Below are 22,416 nucleotides of genomic sequence, written 5' to 3'. Positions count from 1 at the left end.
AAACAGAATGTGTCTTGTCCAGAGTGGGACTTATCCAAGGTCATGTAGCTAGTAAGTGCCAGGCTGGGTTTAAATCTAGATCTGGCTGACTTAAGAACCTGCATTAAACACCATGTATTGCCTCCCATGCTATAATTGAAAACAACTTAGGAAACTGAAGATGAGATTTAATGACATACAGTAAGTGATGATATAAGTCTGAATGCCCAGACTGTTTGTCAAGGAAAAAGTGGAATTTGAAACAACAACAACAAAATCCCCTTAGCATGAAATTTGAAATGGCCTGCCATTTCAAAACACATACACTTGTATTTTAGTTATCAGTATTCATGTTTCACCTAAATTAGATGGCCTTTACTCTTTCTGCCATCTTGGAGCTTGAGGAGCCTTGCTGGGAACAGGTCTTCTGACAACAAATGTGTCTGGAAGGCTGTTGTCCAAGACCATTTTGCTGGCTATAAGCGGGGTCTCCAGAACTAGAGGGCGCACATGACTCTTCTTAAAGTTGAGGGTGTTTCCTGGCCAGTGTGGCTCAGTGATTGAGAGTCAACCCATGAACCAAGAGGGCACTGGTTCAATTCCCGTTGGGGCTCATGCCTGGGTTTTGGGCTCAATCCCCAGTAGGGGGTGTGCAGGAGGCAGTCGATCAACGATGTTTCTCTCTCATTGATGTTTCTCTCTATCTCTCTCCTTTCCTCTCTCTCTGAAAATCAATAAAAACATTATTAAAAAATTGAAGGTGTTTATGCTTGAGGTGAAACAATGCTATCTAGGCAAAAGATGTACTTATGTGTATAAAGCAAAGAACAACACAGTGACTCCAGGTGGCAAACTGAACAAAACCAGAATAATCTGGGGAAAGGTAACTCATGCTCATGAAAATAGTGGAATGGTTTGTGCTAAATTCCGAAGCAACCTTCTTGCTAAGGCCATTGAACACAGAATCTGTGTAAAAGCAAATAAATAAAATGGATTTGTTCTCTTGTGTGTTTTTTTTTTTTTTAAAGGCAAGGGCCATGTCTAACATTTTTGTGTGCCAAGTCATGTCCAACACTGCAGAAAAGTCAGCGTTTTAAATACTACCTTTGATCCTCCCAAAACTGCTCTTCAGTGGCTTCGTATGGTAAAATAAAGTCCATATTTTTTAACGCGGTCCACAAACTCCTTAGAATAAAATCCAAACTTCTTAACATGGACTATAAGCTCTTGTATATTCTGGGTACTGTGTATGTCATCTTTGGGTTCATGCTGTACTATCAGTTTTCAGCTTTTCAAATCTGACAAGCCCTTTCCTACCTATGACCTTTGCAAATGCTGTTCCCTCTGCATGGAATGCCTCTCCTTCCCAGCATGTACCCCTTGGTTAGTTCCTACTCATCTACCTGGTGTCAGTTCAAATGTCACATCTTTAAAATGACTTTTCTGTAAATCTCCACCCCGAAATGAAGCTTATGCCTCTATTATTAATTTTTTCGTAGTACTTACTTTTAGGTAGGTCTTTATTATTTTATATCTCTCCCTTAGTAGACTACTAAACTGTAAGCTTCATGGGTCCAGGGATATTCTCTGTTGCATTTACGTATGTATACTCACTCCCTATCATAGTTCTTGGGATATAGTAGGTGCTCAATAAATATTTCCTAAATGAACCCATAAATGCTCTGCTTCTAATAATGTTCATTAAATTGTTTCATGATGAAAAGGTCTGATGATACAGCAAAGTAAATGTTGAATTTGATTTAAAAAACTTGAAATATAAATTTTGAAATAAGTATTAGTGATATTTAGTATCAGTTGTACTAATATTCTCTTAGGGCTGCTCTTCAGGTTTCTGTTGCTTTCTCTCTATTTTAAAATACATCTTTTTTATTGATTTCAGAGAGAGGACGGGGTAGGGAGATAGAAACATCAATGATGAGAGAGTCATTGATCGGCTGCCTCCTGCACACCCCACACTAGGGATCGAGCCTGCAACCCAGGCATGTGCCCTGACCGGGAATCGAACTGCGATCTCCTGGATCCTAGGCCGATGCTCAACTGCTGAGCCGCACCCGGCCGGGCTCTTTCTCTTTTTTAAAAAATATGTTTTTATTGATTTTATGAGAGGAAAAGAGAGGGATAAAGAGATAGAAACATCAGTGAGAGAGAAACATCATTGATCGGCTGCCTCCTGCATGCCCCCTACTGGGAATTGAGCCCACATCCCAAGCATGTGCCCTGAGCAGGAATATAACCAGGGACCTCTTGGTTCATGGGTGGACCCTCAACCACTGAGCCACCGGCTGGGCTATTGCTTTCATCTGTGTTCCGTCTGCATCTGTACCCCATCTCTAGATACTTTCTCTTCCCTCCATTCCTTTTTTCCTTCTTTGCCAACATTGTGGCTTTTAGGCCTTTTATATTTGAAATTGACAGTAATTCCAGTACATTCTATTATAAGGAGGCCCAGGAAACCTTAACCAGTATAGTATACACATTGTATTGCTGTTGTCACAGTCTTGTTCTTTGGTACATTTCTTCAATTTTTTCTGCCTTAAAATAGGTTTTGTTGCACTGTGTGTTACATGCTTTGGGGTGGGGTGGGGGGAGACATTGCTATCTATCAGCTCTCATTAAAAATAGTTGTATTTGTTTTACTGACTACCTACACACACCTTTTTTCTAAACACCCACATGTATTCTTGTTCGTCTATCCCTTGAATCAGATAGTTTGTAACCCTAACTTAAATTTCTTAAAATTATTTAACTAATAAAGCCTTTCATATTGTTAAGCCTTTGGCATTTTGTTGTTTTAAGAGACACAGTCTTATCCAACACCCTTTGTGAAAGTCCTGTGTTCTCTGATTTCTGTCTCCCATCAAATGAAAAAATTGTCATGTTTTGAGCAGCTTTTATCTGTAATCAAAATCGTATACAATAAATACTAACATTGCCTCTAATATATCTAATTAGTTGTATGTAGGTTGGTGGATGCATAAAGGATTTAAAGGAAAGGACTTGCTCAGAGGCAGAAATGAAATGCTGTTTCATCCTTAAGGTGTGATGCAGAATTCTGATGTTCTGTCTTCTTAGATGGGAGCTATTAAATTGAACTATATAAAAGTAATTTGGATTAATATTGAAAAAATATTGTTCATGCTGATTTTGCTCAGTTAAAATGAGCTCTTTGGATTTTTTTCTTGTGTCATAGGAATAACACAAGACTCATTAGTTTTGAGGCTATTTTGCTTTCTTAAAAATGACCTCAGTTTTATTTCTAAGTAGAATTGTTTTTAATAAGTCATGCCTTTCATTTCTTTATGTGGCATGAGGTATTGAAATAGTTTAATTATTCAGGTGGAAAACTTTCGTAAATGATGTTTTACCCCCCAAAACATTGTCTTTCTGCCCTACTGATATCTTAGTAAACCATTTGTGAGTTTGTCAATGACCTTTCCTTTTCTAATTTTACTGACCAAATCTGCTTGCCTGCCTGCCTGACATTTTTTTTAAAGATTTTTTTTTTTAATTGATTTTTAGAGAGAGAGGAAGGGAGAGCGAGACATCGATGTATTGGCTGCCTCCTGCACCCCCCCCCCCACTAGGGACCGAGCCCACAGCTGGGGCGTGTGCCTGACAGGAATCAGCCTGCCCCCCTTTAGTGCACAGACGATGCCCAGCCAACTGATGAGCACACCTGCCGGGGCCTGCCTGACATTTGCTAACATAAATCTTGCTTCTGTTTCTTCTCTTTCTCTTTTGAAATTTAGTCGCTGTCAGGGTTGAATCAAGTGGGCTGTCCTGGTACCCTGCCTCATTCTTCTGCCTTCACTCCTCTTAAGGTATCTTTTGTTACTGTGATTCACCAGAACATTGGGGAGGGGGGGTGTAGTGGAGGTTTTAATGGATTGGTCTTTCTGCAAGGATTGCATGAAATGTACCTAAGTTTTTATAAAACTATTTGAGTTTAACATTAATTTCACTTGAAATTTTTTGAAAGTTTTATCATTCCGGAAACAGTCATAAAGCCTGTGTTAATTCTTTATATTCAGATTCTGATTGAAATGTCATTTCTAATTTTCTTATCAGTGGTTATTCTCTTGTTAAGAGTTATTTTATTTTGACTGATATGTAATATCACATTTACTCTGATAGCTAATGTACATGCAAAGTAATTTGAGTCCCAGTCCTCAAACTGTTACTGCCAAACCCCTCTACGGTAGGTGTCAGCAAGCTATTGCTCATAGGACGTCTGTTTTGGCAGTTTTGCTGGTACACAGCCACTCCCACTTGTTTATGTGTTGTCTGTAGCTGCTTTTGTGTTTAGCATATTATTTTTTAAAGGCCTCTAGGCATGGTAGTTCCATCTTTGTTATCATATCATACATAAGAAATGATTAATAATCTTCACTGTCAAGAAGATCCTCTCCTTTTCTAACTTCTCCTTTTCTCCTGTCTATTCTGTGGTTTATACTTATTTCTTCCTTTCTTTCCAGAGTAGAAATTTTCTAGTAAATAGCAGTCTTTATGTAAGAATCTTTATATTTGAAAACTATTGCAATGCCACCCTTGTCTTCTCCCTAAATAAACTCTGACTCTTTTACATGCCTTTCCCAGCCTGTCAGTCCGTATGAACTTTCACAGGTTCTCTGCCTTCCATTTTAGCTCCACAGTCCTCAGCTACAAGTATATCCCCCATTAGAGCTCGCCTGGTGCTAAGCATGAAACATGGGTTTTTCACATGCCTTACAGGGATTAGGCTGGCTCTTTTTGTTTTGATACTCATTTGCTCAGTATCTACTATAATTCTCAAATCTTTTAGTTATTGGAGCTTATTCTGCCAAGAATCATAGTTAAGAAAGGCCAGATGTGAATGTGCCAAAAATTGTGTGATAAGTCTAATGAAAGGTTAATGTGGGTGGTGTGCTGGCAGACTAAATAGCCATCTCAGATGTATAAGTAAAGAAAAATTAAATTTGTTAAAAGGGATGGGGTACCCAAAGGGAAGGGCTTCACAGCACTGAACCAAAGGGTATTGTGTCCATGATGGCAGACTTGGGACAGTGAAACAAGGAAGGGCATAGAGGAAGCAACAGGAGAGCCCGGGCTGGGCTGCTTTGGCTCCCTGAGAAGTCAGAGAGAGAAGGGGGCCGTGGAGGCAGGTTCGGGGAGTAAGCCCTGGATGAGCTGCTGCTGCCCATTGCCCCCCTGGGTGCAAGTCTGCTGGGGTCCCCTCAGAGGCATGGAGATGGTGCTGGCGTGCTCCCCTGGTGTGAAGTGCATGCTGGGCCCTTTGTCCTGAGCTTATGTATCTCTTTCTTGCAGGTAGGAATCTTAGGAGAGATCTCAGGGGAATGTCTCACTAGAATATTCATCAGCTTTCCAGGTGTGCTTTTTCAGGGTTGTGGTCTGCACTGCCAGGGGTCATTAGTCAGTGTATGTGGTCCTGAGGCAGCCAGGGCACCACCTGTCTGGTATTGCTGCTTTTCTGGCCTGGAGCAGAAATACAACTGAGGCCTAGATGTAATCTTAAGGGAGGAACACCCAGGGGGTCTAAACCGCAAGACCAGCGATATGCTGGGGAGGAGAGATTAGCCTGGGAACGAGGTTCTTGCTCTCCCAGTTTCTCCCCTTGCTAAGCACCCAGGGCTTCCTGCCCTGGTGCGTCTCTGTATCCGGATTTCTATACCTGGGTTTCTGCACCTGGCCCATCTAACATCTACCTTTCTGTCAGACATGCTCATTGTCAGATGATTAGTTTTAAAAGATTTAGTCTTTACTTTTTGATATCCAGTTATTTTACAGAAGGTGTATACTATATTTAGGCATGATTTTATTTTTTTGTTGCTTAACCAGGCATAAAAGTTGAGTTTATGTAAATTTCCTTTTTTTGCTCTTCAGTTCCCCAAGAGTTCTCAGATTTAGTCAGCAGCTTACAAGTGACTTGAACTAATTGCTTTAGTATCCTAGAATGCAAGTCACTTAGATTTATAGTTTTAATAGTTTTAATAGTACATTTTAAAAATCGTCATTTTACAAGTTTCCTCTATTCTAGCTTTGTTTTTCATTATACCCAACTGTGTATTGTCTTTTGGTGTTTGGGGAGGTAGAAAACATTTCCTGCCATTCAGTGGAATTTTTTTCAGCCCTTCCTTCTCTCATCTAATAAAGTTGCTTATTAACTTAATCATTTTATTCCTTAGGCTAACTCCTACTAATAAGTCTTTTTAAATTTTTAAAAAATATTTTTCCTCTTTGTTTTTCTATTTGTGCCATTTGTCCTTGAACGGGGCCTCTGTTTAGCTAACTAGCTTTCTCCTTCCTATCTCATTTTTTTTTGAAAATAGGGTAGTCTTTCAATTCCTTATAAAGAAATCTAACTTTTGCCTCATTTGCTTCTTCATTTCTTCTACTAGTTCCTGTTATTTTAAATTAAATTTACTTATTTAAATTCCATTTCTCCCTCAACATTCTAAGTTGAGTTTATTGCCATCTATAAACTTGATGAACATGTTGTCGTTTTCACTAATGAAGATGTCGTACATTACTTTACTCAAGAATGCAGCTTGCTTTTTAAGTCTTAATTCTCAGACTAAGAGTATCAAACCAAGGAATAATTACCACAAAATTGTCTTCCAGATCAGTCCAACAATTTACTCAACAGCTTGGTTTCTATTTATGTATTCGTTTATTTTAGCAGTTAAAATTCCAGTTTAATCACCCAACTCCAATTAGAAATCAAAGATTCCTGAAAATATTGAAACCAAAAAGGAGAAGAAACACGGGAGCAGATATGTGTGTGTTTTAAAGTCATTCTGTTAAAAAATGTGTCATAGTTATCATAAAGTTATATTTAAATTATTGAGTATAATTAGATGGCAAGGCCTGAAAACTTGTTTTTCTAGCTTTTCTTGATTCTGTTCCCCTGCCAAGTCTTCAACATCTTTAACTCAGCCAACTGGTATTTCTTTTTAAATTAGCTCAATTACATTTTCCTTTATTTAGGTAAACTTTATACAGTTGACCTATCTCTTCCTCCTTTTTATAGTTCCTTTGTTCTATGAATTAAAAACACCTTGGATTAAAATACTAGTTTGGAAATCAGCTATCTATAATATTTAAACACCTTTCCCAACTGAAATGAAAAATCTTCATCACTCTTTCCTAACACATTAAATTGTATTCTGTAAAGGGGGCGGAAATTTAGAAACTATACCAGAAGGATACTATTATAAAGTGTTATTTTTTCCATACATTTCCCATTAAAGGATCATCTTTTTTCATAATCATAGGAAAAGCTTGTTATATAATAGGACTGTCTTTAGAGAATGCAGTAAACCTTGTTTTCTATAAAACTAAATAAATTTGGCCTTAAAAAAACATATAATTGTTTCTCGGCCTTTTGGCTAAGATCATGTGCCTGTTCTTTTCCGTGTAAAAAACATATAAAATTAATTCATTAGGCCAAATTTTCATTTCTAGACTTAATTTTGAAGGAGAGGTGCATGGTTTTTTTCTTTTATAATTCCGTTTCCATAAATGTGGGGAGTAGCTCTTCTTGAATAATTATTATTTATGTCTCTCTCTCCACAGAGTGATGACAGATCTAATGCTGTATCAAGTTCACCTACAACGGAAACAGGTAATAGAGACAAAGGTGTAATTTACCACATCAAGATTATAATTCTTTACTAGGATTTTCCTGATAAAAGTACTTTTTTCTTCAATTACAGTTTACATTCAATATTATTTTTAATTAGTTTCAGGTGTACAATCATATACTTTACAAAGTGGTGCCCCCGTCCTGAATATTTCAAGTACCCACCTGGCTGATAAATTACCTCTTAGAGAACTGTGGCTTCCTTTTCTGAGATGAGAAATCAGACACAAAATTGGGAACTTTCTGCACATTTTCAGTTTTTTAATTCAACTGATGGTTCAACTATTCAGCCTTTTGATATGAACAAATGAGCATGAGCTAGCAGTGCTATAGGTTTGCAAGAGACTATATTCAGTATATTAACATTCTATATTGATATACCAAAAATAACATGACAAAGATACACACAAGCTGCCTTCCTGCTGTCAGGGTTACTTTGTATTAACAAAATTACTATCCTTTTATATCATTGCCATGTTTAATTTGATTTTTTCTTTATTTTCCATTTATTGAACTTTTGGGACATGTGTCTGTTACGTATTTAATGATTTTCCATCTCTTTTCATCTAATTTAATTTCTGTGCCAATTTAGTTCATCATTCCCCTGCATATTTCCCTGCTGCTATCCAGAGAAACCAGCCCCAGCGCCCTGAAAGCTTCCTATTCCGAGCAGGTGTCAGGGCAGAAACAAATAAAGGTAGGAGGTAGTGACTAAAAGGGGGAGGAGGGGAGCCTTTATACAATTACATTAACTGTTACATGCTTTTAAACTTCTAACCTAAGATGTCACCTTGGCAAAAGCTTTAAGCTCTGCATTTACCTGTCATCTCATTGACATTAAAGGAGGAGAGTCTTGTTTGAATTTGTTGTTATTGTTTTAATTTTTTTTAATTGATTTTTTGAGAGAGGAAGGGAGAGACAGAGAGAGAGAAACATTGATCAGTTGCTTCGCACATGCACACCGACTGACCAGGGATCGAACCCACCACCTTTTTGGTATACAGGATGATACTCCAGTCAGCCGAGCCACACCAGCCAGGGTCTGAATTTGTTTGAATTAGAAAGTTTCTTAATCCTGACCGGGTAGCTCAGTTGTTTAGAACATCATCCCAGTACACCAAGGTTGCTGGTTTGTTCCCAGGTCAGGGCACACACAAGAATCAACCAATGATGCATAAATAAGTGGAACAACAAACTGATATTTCTCCCTCTCTCCCCTCCCTCCCTCTCCTACCCCTCCTCTTTCTCTTTCTCCCTTCCTCTCTATAAAATAAACAAATTTAAAAAAAAATGTTTCTTGTACCACCTAAAACAGGTTATTAGTGTTTGAACAAACAAGATACTCTTAGGGCTTTACAGAATGTTCCTTTTCTCTATAGTGAGCTCTCTTTCAGATTTTTCTGTTGATAAAAGCTGTTTTCTGTGTTCTTAAAGAAATGAATCAGTATTTTTTTTAATCTAGTCTCATTTTTTTTTTTTTTAGTTAATGTGAAAAATTTCTGCCTGGTCCCAAAAGAAGTTACTACCTGGAATTAAAAACAAACATTTCAAGTCCAAAATTACTTTTAATGTAACTGATAGTTGGACTTGCAGTGAGAGTTAAAATCAAACTGGAGACCTACTGCTGATAGGATTGTAGATTAGTATGGAAAACAATATTATCTACTAATGTTGAACATTTATATAGCCTATGACTAGCAATTTTGCCTTCTGAAACATGTACACAAGTATACCAAAAGATATGTACAAAAATATTCATAGCAACATTATTCATAATAGCCCTGAACTGAATATCTAGCAATGATAGAACGGATACAAAATTGTGGTGTATATACAGTGAGATGCTGTATAAGCCATGAAAATCATCAAATTAACATACACAACATGGACAGTTCTTACAGATCAAAAGAAGGCAGACACAAAAGCATGGACACGTAAATATGGTTTCATTTATAGAAAGTTCAAAAGTGGACAAAACTGCTCTGGTGTTAGGATTCAGGAAGTACATGGTTAGCACCTGTGGTGTTAGAACCAACCTTTGGGTGCTGATAGGTAGAGAGCTTGAAAGGAGCTTCTGGGTGTTGGTAATGTTGCATTTATTGACCTGGTCGTGTCCACTTTGTGAAGATGATTCATTGTGCTGTTCGCTTATGATTTATGTGTCATTTTCTGTATGTGTGTTGTTTTTTCAATAAAAACACGAAGTGGATGTGATTAAACAAAAGTAGTTGAGCCAAATGGTTAATGGACATTTGTTGGGTTTTTTATACTATTCTCACTTTGATTTTGTATATTTTAAAATTAGCATAATAAAAAAATTTTTAAAGAGTTATTGCAAAAATAGAAAGTGCTCTACTTTCAAGGAAAGTGTGATCAGGTGGATCAGGGTATTTTTCCAATACTGGCAAATCACCTTTCTGTCTTATATATTAATGTTTTTTTAGGTCATGCTTCACCCCTTCTTTCATCTTCTGAACCTACCACTGATTCTACAGATCCCATAACAAGACAGAATTCAAGGCAGAGAGAAGAAGAACTGGAATCAATAGAGCAGCTACGGAAAGTGTGTACATTACCTTGAAATTACACTTTTTCATTGATACTGCTGTAGCCCATAATCCTGCAATCCCTTGTTTACGTGACTTAAAATTTTTAATAGAGTAAAGAAGTGCCCATTGTGTGATGAATGTAAAAGAAATTTTGCTATTAAGAAAATTCTTTTCAGCTGTTTACTAGGAAAATGAGATGGGTTATTCTATAAAGCTCAAGCCCTGGACCTAGTCATTTAAAAAATTTTTTCTCCCTCATGTAAAGAATTTTTATAACACTAATAATTTATATGTATATACTCATACATATCGCATATCATATATAGTGTTTATTTTGGAGTTAAAGGAGAATCTAGTTGTTTTTTAATCAGGAAATGATAAATGACCTTGTCCCGTTTTATTTTGCACCACTGCAGCCTGCCATGTGATGTAAGTGATCTCCTTAACCTGTGGACAAGATGGACGATAAAATAGGGATTATAGACATTTAAGTCATTTGTGTCTTACCCTGATTTCTAATTAAATAGATTCCATTGTAACTCCGTCATGTCCTATGTGTCAGACACTCTTCAGTTAATATATTACATGTTTTCCTGTTCTTTTAGCATATTGAGTACCGGTTGAAAGTATCTCTGCCTTGTGATCTTGGAGCAGCTCTAACTGATGGGGTGGTTCTTTGCCATTTGGCCAATCATGTGTGGCCTCGATCTGTCCCAAGTATTCACGTTCCTTCACCAGCTGTAGTAAGTTTATAATGTTAAAAAATGTTGGCTGTTTATCAAACGTATATTAAGTACAATGGCAGACATATTGTAGACTGCTAGAGATAAAAATATGAATAGTGCAGTCCCTGCCTTCCTTTCACTTCTACTAGGGAAAAAAAATAGGCACATAGACAATGACTTCCAGCACTGTGATAAATGTTAGAAGAAAGGTGTGTAAGAGGTGTGCTATCAGAGTTCAAAAAATGGACCACTTCTCCCTGGAGAATTCAGGAAAGCCCTCCCAGAAGAGGTAAAATTGTAGGAATTCTGGCATAGTATTCCTAGATTTGAAAGATAGGAAGATCATGGCACATTCAAGGAACTTTAAATTGTTCAGAATAGATCCTGCACAAGGTGTGGGTACAAATGGCAGGAGATGTAGTTAGAGAGGTAAGCCAAAGGCCAGCTATTTTTGTAAATAAAGTTTTATTGGAACACAGTTCCACTTACTTGTTTATATATGTTACTTTCAGGCTATTAGCAGAATTGAGTAGTTGCAACAGATCATATGGCCTTCAAGACTAACATACTTATTTGATCCTTTAAGAAAAAGTTTGCTGACTCTGATCTAGAGCATTGAGTTTATAAAGCAACTGGCAAGAATATTTTTAAAGTTAACAAAAATTTTAAAACTTTGCTAGTAACATCACATTTTTTTTCCTTCGCAGCCTAAATTAACAATAGCAAAATGCAGGCGAAATGTGGAGAATTTTCTAGAAGCTTGCAGAAAAATTGGTGTACCTCAGGTAATAAATTTATCTTTTTTTATATTGTCTAAATAGACTTGGGTTTTACTTTCCTAAAATCTTTCAGAAATGCAAATATCTGTAACCTTACTAAACTAAGGTTCTAGCTCTGAACTAAGTTGATCATTACTAATTTGAGGCGATCAATATACTTTTGAACAGTTTTCCTTAATTATTTCCAAAAACCAAGCAAAGAAATCATACACATATAAATTTAAATATATTGTAGTAACTAATGCTAAGTAATCAAAAATAGTTGTTATGTTTTCCTAAACATTCCCACTTGCTCTTTGACTTGTAATACATCTTCATACACAGTAGAGTCTGTGCTTCAAAATAAGTGCATCTCAGATTGAGAATGCTTCAGTGGGTTTCAGGGTTTTTTACAGTTGCTTTAGTAATTTTTTTACATGTTTATTTTGAAATAATTTTAGACTTAGAGAAATGTTGCAAAAATATCAGAGTTATTGTGTACATTTCACCCAGGTTCTTCTACTGTTAACATCTATATAAACATAGTATATCATCCAGACTAACAAACTCTGGGTCAGTGCTGTTAACTAAATTACAGTCTTGGTTCACATTTAAGCAGTTTTTCCACCAAGGTCTCATACTTTAGAATTTAGCACCCAAGAAGCCCTTTGTAGGTGCATGTCCTGCTGTTGAGATTTATTGCCTCCGACTTCCTCAGTTACAGCTTTATTGCCCTTTAATAGTACAGAAAATTATAGATGTGATTAAGGACATGAACTTGATACACTTTTTATTCATTTACTCTTTTAAAAAACAATTATGTTAAACCAACTAAGCATGGTACTCTTAAAAAATATCGTATTTAATGAAATTAAATTTAAAGAAATAAACAACCTGGTGACATTTGAATTTTTTTTTTTTCATTAATCACAACCTTTACAGTTCCTGTCATCATATTTGTCTAACCTTCAAAGAGAGAAACACGATTCTTCTATCTCCTTAATTAGCTGTCAGAAACCCTGTATTGGCCCCTGGACTCAACGATTCCACTATTTCTCTTGAAGTTAAGCCCTTTTCCTAATAGCTTTCACGACAGTGACTCTTTTTATCTAGTTCACCATTCCTGGCTCTTAACTAACCATGACTTGAGAAGGTCACAGCATCACTTGTCCAATGAGCAATTTTCTTTCAGCTCTTTCCCACGTTGCGAATAGAAGTGAAAGAGCCTAGCTCTATAGAGTGTCTGCATTAGTCACCGTGAATTCCTATGGTGGTTTTTTCCCTCCTTTTATTAAGTAGATCATGATTCTATTTATTTTTTACTTTTTTATTTTGTGGTTTTTTAAAAAGCTGAATTATAAAAGAATTGAAATTTACATTTAATGATAGTTAGCAAGGACCCTTTAATTGTTCCTACGAACAAATCCAGAAATTTTTTTTCATTTTTATATCATATAGTCTTCTAAAGGCTCATCATCTCTTTTAGAACAAACCATTTTTAAACATATTAAGAGAGTATTGAGAAGTTTTCTAAACAAAGATCTAGTTTTCTAAACAATTTTCTCCATATTTACAAGCAGGCTCTAATATTCATATGTTCACATTAACATTTGGTGCTTCCCGTTTGTGTATTGAAGATGTTCCTACCAGGTCGTCATTACACAAGCATGCCCAGTACCTGCCCGCTTCTATACCACCATGTCCTGAACAAAAGAATGTGGCATTGGTCGGTGCAGCAAATGGCAGCCAACCAAAAAGATATGAGAGATTGAAAAGAGTCACTGCATACACAGAGGAGTGCGAAAAACAGCCCAAACAGCAAGACATATTAGTAGAATTAGCGTGTGTCAAACCTGTTGAAAGCACTGTGTTTACCAGTGTTTCTCATCGTGGTACCTGCACTCTGAGCTTTAGGGACCGTCACTTATCTCAGGTGTAAAGCGCACACAAGTTCTTTCGGAATGTAGCTGCCATCGGTCAGTGAAATACAGGAACAAAGTGCCTCAGAGCCTGCATTTAGCTCAGCATCTGCCAGGCAGTGGTGAACAGTGTGTGCTGTGGGCCAGCTTGCCCCTGGGCTGTCAGAGCTGTGCCACTTGAAGCCAGAAGGTAGGAAGCAGTAGAATTTCAAGACTGGCGGTTAGGCGGGCTCTTGGCACATCCTCCCTCCTCCTCCCTCTTCCCCACCAGAAGGGGAAATGGACAGTCCCCGCAGGCCACCTCTTCCTCTCCTCTGCCTCTCCTCGTCCCCGCCGCCACCGCCGCCACCACTTTTAGTTGGGTTCCTGTTATGCGGCTACTTCTGCTAAAAAATTAGCCATTTGCTTAGAACAAAGTGAAGGAAAATGAATAAATACACAAACTCGTAGGTTCAAACTAGCATTCTCAGGTCCCTCTACTAAGGAGACATTGCTCTCCCCTGCCCTGGGCGCCCTGCTCTGAATTACCAGACATCCCCACTTGATCTGTTGGACTTGTAAAAAAAATCAGGGATGTAAAAATGATCACTTTTGAAATTGTATAATGTAAAATTTAATATTGTAAATATTAATATCAGATTCTGTGCATAAAGGCAGACAGTTTCCCCTCTCAGTATAACTTCTGAAGTGTTTACAATGTAAGTTGCAAATGAAACTGTTAAAGAATAAGGTGACTATTGGAAACCGTGGATAGGACGGCATGTGGGTGATTCTGTTTATTCAGTGATACATTTGGGAAACTAGAGTGGGTGATAAAAATTTCTACGTGGCTTCAATATTGTATGTCCTAAATTATTATATGTTATGTATTCTGTATTTTCCCGCTAGCAAGTCCAATGATCATTTATCTAATTTCTTCATCTATGAACTGGAGGGTTTGGGTAGATTCACTTTGCACATATTAGTGAGCTGACTTGGTTTTTAGAGGAATACCAAGCCATTCAGTACACCCGACTGCCGCTAGTGAATTTCTCTGGTTATTAGGCTTTCCTCCTTTTTTGAACCCTCTCGATTTCCCTGGCTTTCTCTGAAAACGTCCCTCTCCTCAGCCTGCCCCCAGGTTTTGTCCTCGCTTTCTGGCCTGTTCTTTTTTTGTTGCTAAGGAAGGAAGAGAGGTGAGAAAGAGCCTCCCCCCCGCAGACCTCATCACTCTCAGGCTTCACGCAACCCTCAGCCAGCATCCAGTTCTACTCACTGTATCCTGAACGTTCACACTAGTCACCAGCCAGCCAGTTGTATTCTGCTATTTTATAGTAAATCAAGATCAGCACACAGAGGAGTCTTTCTAGTTTTGTTTTTTCAGCATTTTATTTTCATTCATCATAGTAAAAAGTGTTATATGTTTCAGTGACTATGATTGAGATGACCATATTGAATTCTATACTCAAATCTGTATTTCTGACCCACTGACTTTGTTTTTCTCTTTCCTTTCCTGCTCACACTTTGGACAGGACAGTCTTTGTTCCCCTTCTGACATCCTTCAGCTAAACCTCAGCGTTAAAAGAACTGTTGAAACACTACTTTCTTTTGGGGCACATTCAGAAGAATCCAGTTTTGTCTCTCTGTCTATCCAGCTTTTGGGTTTTGTGGCATTTTATTGTACTGTAATGTTAACGCTATGTATGCTTTATTATTGGACCTTTCCCCTCTAGCAGAAAGATTGCATTCTACTGGTTTTTCACCTTATTCCTGGGCTTGGTAAAGGAGGTTTGTTTCTTGTTCAGAAGTATTTACATATGTGCTTTTTTCCCCCCTGGCCATCAAAGAGCTAACACTTAAAGTAGATAAATCCTTTCCTCATATGTCGTGATGAGCAGCCCATCTAAGCGTTTATGGAGACTAACAAAGAGACCGGCATTTTTCTCCTGGTCATTCGTCCATTCTCCTGACCCGTGGCCTTGTTTCTGTTAAGTGCTGAAGTGTTTCTACTGAAACAGTCCTGAGCCCGTTCGTAGAATATGACTAAGATCTTTTTTTCTAAGTGACATAATAAAATTCCCATCTGGCAATTTTGCCTTGCCTGAACACAACTTAAGTGTTGAAATTGTAAGTTGCTGAACCTTTTCAAGTTGCTCATAAGGAAAATAGTTGTATCCTTTCTGGTTTAGGGGGCATGTGGTCATGTAAATCTCTACATTGAACTGTGTCCTGAAATCTCCCTTTTGGCTGTCTGGGCATCTGGAAGGTACTAGTCACTTAATCTTAATAATTTTAATTTGATCAGAATGTTCAGCCCAAAGATCAGGTGGTTCTCTAAATTGCTATCCTGAGCCTAGTTAGTGTGTACATTTAAAACAACATACAATGAGCAAGTGATCTGGATCTGACTTTGCAGGGGTAGGCAGCTGTCCAGGTTTACTGTGTGTTTATCTTTAATTGAGCTTCACTTCTAGAATCCTACTGGGAATTTAAAAATGGAATTCATGTAATTCCCAATATATTTGAACCATCTTGATAGATGAACTTGTATTTTATAGGCTGTCGAGGTGATTATATCTGAACAGGAGCAGGGAAGGTATTAGGCAGCAGTCTCTGTTGTGTCCCCAAGGCAGTGAGTATTGTCGCTTTCAGAATGCTTATTAGTATATTAGCTGCTAGCCTTAATGCGTGCAACTACTTACAGTTGCAGATTCTAGTTCTCATAAATAGTGTTTCTGAACATTCAGGAATCTCCCTAACTCTGTTAACAAAATTGGACAACTGAACTCTAGTATAAAGGGAGACTGCAAGGACTGCATCACCCTGTTGTAGAAGTCAGCCTGGAGGTCTGATTGCTTTCAGTTTCTTCAGTATTAAACGAGACAGTTACACCACATTAAAACTATTTACTGTTAATGCTGAAAATTTGAATACTGTGTTGAAAACTTTAGTTTTATACAGTAATAGTGCCTTCCAGAGTAAGGGGTGGGGTGTTTCTGAGTCAGAGATCATTCAATTTTGTGGAGTTTTGTTCCTTTAAAAAAACACCTGATAAACACATTATCTCATGTGTGGTTTCGGGGGATTAATTATGCATTCTTTCAGAACACACAGGTTCTCTAAACCAGCTGGAAGGTAGCTGTGCATCTGGAAAGCATGGCCTCTAAGGACATGTCTCAGTCACAGGCCACACAGGCTGCGGGGGCACTACTGAGAAAAACTCAGGGAACTGGCCTCGGAGAAAATAGGTTTCTCCCGAGAGCAAAACTCCTGAAAGTTCACTTTAAGTATAGTTAACCTATACTTGCAGTTGTACTCAAAGTATGTATACAAAGTTGATCATTTTAAAAGAGCAAAAGATTGCAGTTTGCTTGTTTTATCAGGTAAGTATTTTTTTTAAAAAAGAATTACAACCACCAATAACTGCTCAAAATAAATACTTGCTATATTTTTTATTGCAACTGATTTTATAAAACTTCCTAATAATATAGTAAGTGCCTGTGAAAAGCTGAGAAAAGTCCAGTTATCTTCTTTAATAAATATGTATGTTTGTGTTTGTCTATTTTTTTAATGAAACCAGAATTCCACCTTCTTTCCTTCGTGAGAGCAGTCTCTTTTCTTTCTGAATATTTAGTCTTAAAAGAGAAACCAGTGATAGGTGTTATTCTTAACATAAGCCTTTTTCTTTTACAAGAAAGGATTAACCAAATTAATGAGGCAAACAAGATAGAAGTATTTAACTTCCTTAAGCAAATATGTAAGCAAGTTTTAAAATATATGGTAATTAAGTTATCTCTCACTAAACTCACATCCTAATTCTCCAGCATAATTTAATCCATTAAATACCAGGAAGATATGAAGTACTTTACTTTTTCAAGTACAATTTCTTTATTATGGGGCCAGGGAAGGCCACCTTTTTGTTTTTTAATTGATTTTAGAGAGAGGGAAATGTCAATTGGTTGCCCATCACACACGCCCCCAACCGGGGATTCAGCCCAAAACCTGGCATGTGCCTTGAGCAGGAATCGAACCCACCACCTTCTGGTGTATGGGGGCGACACTTCAACTGAGCCACACTGGCCAGGGCTCAAATACAATTTCTTTTTTTATAATTCTGTAATTCATATTTTTAAGTAATTCAAACTGGGCCTTCCATGAATTACCCAAAGTAGGGAAAGTTTCTCAAATACATCTAAATCTCAAGGATGCACCAGTTTCTTCCCATGATCCCTGCCTGGTATGAGAACCCTGATTTTCTGATCAGGACTATAATGCAGAGAGCAGGCATCCCTCTCTAGTGCCATCTGAGTGATGGCAGGAAACAATCTTGCTTTCCTAGGGCATGTATTTTCCAAAGTGCTTTATCCTACAATGTTACACCTGTCAGGCTGAGCTTTCTGGTATAACTTGTAATTTTTTCTGTTTTCACCTGCCTGGCTTTACTGATCTGCATTGCTCTTTTATTTATCAGGGATGAAGGATGGTGCTTTCACTCCATAGTATTCTGTTTATCCTCTGTTGTCTGTGTAAGTGTATGTAACTTGTCTGTTTTCCAGTTTTCAAAATGATCTATATGTACTTTTAGTTGTGTTAATAAAGTGATAGTGTCGGATATCATCTGTGTACCTAATATTAACAGAGGTCAGTTTCCCAGGTTACTGACTTTTCATATCTCAGTTGATTATTATGAGAGAGAGAAGAGATGCTTATTTTTTTTCTTTTCAGTTCTGTGATGTTCATACTATTTTCTTTTGTGTTTGTTTTTATGTCACGTTATCCCATTTCAGGAGCAATTATGTTTGCCTCTCCACATTTTAGAAGAGAAAGGTTTGAGCCAGGTTGCAGTGACCGTCCAGGCTCTCCTGGAACTTGCCCCACCCAAGCAGCAGCAGCAGCAGCAGCACCAGTTATCTGCTGTTTAAGGACCCCCAGCACATTGGGCATTGGCCTGGCCAAAACGGAACAGGACAACGTGATCGCTGCTGCCAGTCGTCTGCTTAAACAGCCCTTACGTGTTCTTAAAAGGGACTGTTTCCATGATTCCTAACAGGAATATTTTGCTTCATTTCTCCATTTTAGGGGAGGTTATATTCATTTCCGCTGAATTGTTTTGAAGACATGGTTGGTTTTCACAAGTGAAACGTAATCCTGTCATTACTGAGAACCAACACTGAAGCCTAACCTGGCTGTGCTTTTCTAGAGAGTAGACTTTTTTCCACATACCAGAAAGAATATCTTCTCAGAGGATATTTAGCTCTCTTGAAGGCACAGACATGCTATTATCTTTACCTGTTTCCAAGACCTTTAGAGTCCACTGGTTTCTAAACTTGGTTGCTCCATAGAATCTCCTGGAGCATTTGTTAAAATATAGGTTCTCATTCAGTAGGGCCTAGAGTGAGGCCTGGGTATCTGCATTTCAACAAACATCCCAGGTATTTCATGTATTGGAGACCACTGTTCCAAGATACATATTTGTATGATTTTGGAGGAAGAATGACTCCACTGTGTTTTTCAGCCACATTTAAAATCAAAAGCTATATTATGACTACTGGGACTGTTCTGTCCAAGGCAAAACAAAAATAACATAGAACTGGCTTTTTTGGACAAAAAAATCTTTTGTTCAAGGCGAAACAAAAACAATGTAGAAGGCCTAGATTTTGCATAGTAAAACAATGAAAGAGTTGTATTTAAGGCCAGTGTCCTAGGCCTCCCCCCAACTCCAGTCCAAATCCTCAGGCTAGTAACATGCACTACTCAGCATCATCTGCATTGAGTCCTCCATGCTGCTCCCAGGATACCTGGGCCTGCCAACACCTTCCAGTCCCCACAATACACTTCCAGCTCCCCAACTGTGAAAACAAAGCAAAAGGGGAAGCCAGAAGTCTTATATTTCTTTCAGGTAACTGCCAGTTCCTGTGGCTGAGTTAAAACACTTGCAGCATCTTGAAAACAGCTTGCTCTCTTTTCCTCTAGCTCCGCCACTAGTGCCTGGTCACTCAGTTGTGTGGAGTAAAAGGGCCACGGTCTCCCGAAACAGAAAGCCAGGAGTCTTTATCTAAGCCTCTTGGGGGAAAAATTTTAAGCTTCTTGGATCTTTCTTCCCCTGTGTTTTGAACCATTTTTAGTTGTTAGTGATATGTTTTGGTCACTGCCTTTATAAACCAAGTAAAGCGAGTAAGTGAAGATACTAATTAACTAAGGGTGTTTTTTTTTTTTGTTATTAACTGTTTTGGGTTTTCTTTACTAATGCATGCATTTGAACATAATGGTCTTGCTCTTTTGATCATATAAATGCAGCATCTAAAAGTAACTTTGGATAAAATCATGTTGAGTACCTAGTCAAAATAATGTTTTCTACTTGTTCTCACAAAGGAACAAGTTCATCAGAACATTACCACTTTGTCCAAGTTTAAAATTATATAACACAAAACATTCAAAGCCCAATGCTTAGGGTCCTCAAAGAACAAAAGTAAAATGTCTTACAAGTGCTTAGAGCCAGATCCATTATATTAACAGTTCCAAACACATCCACCAATCATATAACTTGTTTAGAATTTAGCTCTGTGTATTTTTAAACTATAGGTATTTTTCCTTTTAGTCAACATTAAACCTCAGTACTGTCTCTAAATTATAGAGCTATTTGCATGAAACTCGGCAAAAGACAGGACTCTGTCATGTATTATGCAAGGAATAATTCTAAAAGACATACTTAATGCAACGTTTGGAACATTTGCAACTAATTTTCCCAGAGGAATAAATGGAAATTTCAACTTCAAATTTTACACAAAGCATGAAACCTTATTATTGTATTTTTGTCAAACTAATTCAAATTTACATTTGAATTGCTAGGAAAAAATTGGTGTACAGTTTTGGTTGATAATGAAAGGAAAATATCTAATACATTGAATTTCTTTTCTATGTCAAGGTGGGAAAACAAATCATGATGTTTTTGGAAATTTTTTTGTACTCAGTGTTTTATATGTACCTTTGGAGTTTTTTTTGTTTCTTGTTTTTTTAAAGCTTTATTGAGGTATAATTTACATGTCACAAAATTCAGTTGCTTTTAGTAAAGTGCAATTTTTTAAGTTGTACCTTTGTTTTTTTAACTGAAAAGGTTTAACATTTAGCCTTAGTAGACTCCACTGTAAGATGAAGATGACTATGTAACAGTTCCACGTAACCATTTATTTATGAGCTTCCTACTGAAGCAACAGCTTTTCCAGGGCTGAAGTGTGAAGGAAGAAAAGGCTGTGCCCCACCCACCAGGGCCCCTGCCAGCCACAGAGACTGAAGTCAACAGGCTTCTGGGCTTTCAGACTCATGCGTGCTTAGCACTCCAAACCATTTTTCTCTGGGAACAGCTCATGGGAGGAGGGGCCTTTGTATTTGGCTAGAACAGAGTAGGAGGCTTATTATTAGGTCACTTTTCTTTAATAACTTTTTAAAATACAGCCTTACAGCTAATCAGGGAGTCTGATTGCTCTTACTGGCTCAGCAATGACTAATGATGTGTGACTATGTTAATGAGTGTGATGAATTTTTAAAAACTAAGCACTTAAATGGTTATAGAAATGAAGGAAAACATGGATATTTAGAAGCCTTTTTAATACATATTGCAGTGAGATGGTTTACAGCAGATTCCATTTTATTTCAGAAAATGTTGTAAACATGTAATTAGTAAAAGATTTTGTGAAACGTTGTCCTATATTTGTATGTCTGTAAATATGATGCATAAGTTCTAAGTATAAATATGTCAATATCATGTATGTTATTTTAAATTGCCTGTATGCCACCTTACACTTTCATATTAAAATAAAAGCCAACACTTCAATAGCATGAGATAAATGTGATTTGAAAATGTTCTTACCTAAAGCATGGTTTCCTTGGCAAAAATGAAAGAGTAATTTCCCAAAGGAACAAAGTCAGGAGAAACTGGGTCCTCATAATAGGCCCTTGAGATCAGAATGTACGTTTTATAGGAAGTATGGAGATCAGTAGTGCCCTGTATTTGGACTTAGATATAAGGCTTATTTATTAATAGATTAAATATATGTGACACTTTTGGACAATTTTCCTCTCAGAAACTACCAGTTGTGCCTTCAGAAAAGCTTTAACATCCCAAGACATTCTATTTTGATTAAGCAAAGCACGAATGACCGAGCGGGTTCATTCTTTTTAGGGGAAGAGAGAATCACCAGCAGTGAGCTTTATGTTCCAAGCACAGGTGATGTTTTCACATGCTTTGTCTCTTTTAGTCTTAATACCCCATAAGGCGAGAATAGTTCAGTAAGCAAAGTAGGGATAGAACCTAGTGCCTCACTTACCAAAAATATCTCCAAACTAGTCTCCCAGTGGACCCGTGTCCTCCATCTTTACCATGTGCGGGTTATCTTAACATCTCATTTCTATCTTGCATATATAATTTATATCCCTACCTATCTCCCAGAAAAGGAACTGAAGCAGCTTATAATAAGATATGTATTCCATGCCACCACCAACCCCCCAATAAAAACACTAGTGATGATAAATCTAAAAGGAAGGAAGGAACCAACTTTAATAAAACTTTGCTACATATGTATCTTACACGGGACACTTTATAAAAATCATCTTGTAATTCCTACTGAACACTTCACTTTTGCTCATAAGAGCTTTTTCACTGTTGACCAACTGAACAAAATCAGAACCAGAGACATATTACAGGAATTACTGAAGTTTTAATGCATTGCTGTAACTAAGCCCATGGACTTTTTTCTGGTAAGAAAGAACAAAAGGAATCTTCTCAAGGCTCCTAGAAATACTTCTTCCCAGCAAAGTTTTTCAAAATATGACGAAGCCCTAAATAGATGC

General features: G+C 37.5%; 1 protein-coding gene across 8 annotated transcripts in view; it reads left to right on the top strand.

The window, feature by feature from the left end:
- The window catches only part of LRCH3 (leucine rich repeats and calponin homology domain containing 3), an 82,756-nt gene extending 61,342 nt beyond the window's left edge, over nucleotides 1-21,414 (top strand). For 5 of the 8 annotated variants that reach the window (XM_087818199.1, XM_087818197.1, XM_087818198.1 and 2 more), the window contains 7 exons: nucleotides 3,750-3,821; nucleotides 7,573-7,621; nucleotides 8,232-8,336; nucleotides 10,084-10,202; nucleotides 10,794-10,931; nucleotides 11,621-11,698; nucleotides 18,357-21,414. In XM_087818199.1, coding sequence (XP_087674325.1) covers nucleotides 3,750-3,821; nucleotides 7,573-7,621; nucleotides 8,232-8,336; nucleotides 10,084-10,202; nucleotides 10,794-10,931; nucleotides 11,621-11,698; nucleotides 18,357-18,491 — 696 coding nt within the window. In that variant the 3' untranslated portion in view covers nucleotides 18,492-21,414. Of the gene's footprint in view, nucleotides 1-3,749; nucleotides 3,822-7,572; nucleotides 7,622-8,231; nucleotides 8,337-10,083; nucleotides 10,203-10,793; nucleotides 10,932-11,620; nucleotides 11,699-15,101; nucleotides 17,494-18,356 lie in introns of those variants that run through there. The other 3 variants (XM_087818201.1, XM_087818200.1, XM_016199970.2) reach the window with 2 other exon arrangements.
- Nucleotides 21,415-22,416: the final 1,002 nt, after the last annotated feature.

Source organism: Miniopterus natalensis, chromosome 6 (genome assembly GCF_054644295.1).
Source record: "Miniopterus natalensis isolate mMinNat1 chromosome 6, mMinNat1.hap1, whole genome shotgun sequence".
Taxonomy (NCBI): domain Eukaryota; kingdom Metazoa; phylum Chordata; class Mammalia; order Chiroptera; family Miniopteridae; genus Miniopterus; species Miniopterus natalensis.
This window is presented reverse-complemented; position numbering and strand designations above follow the sequence as displayed.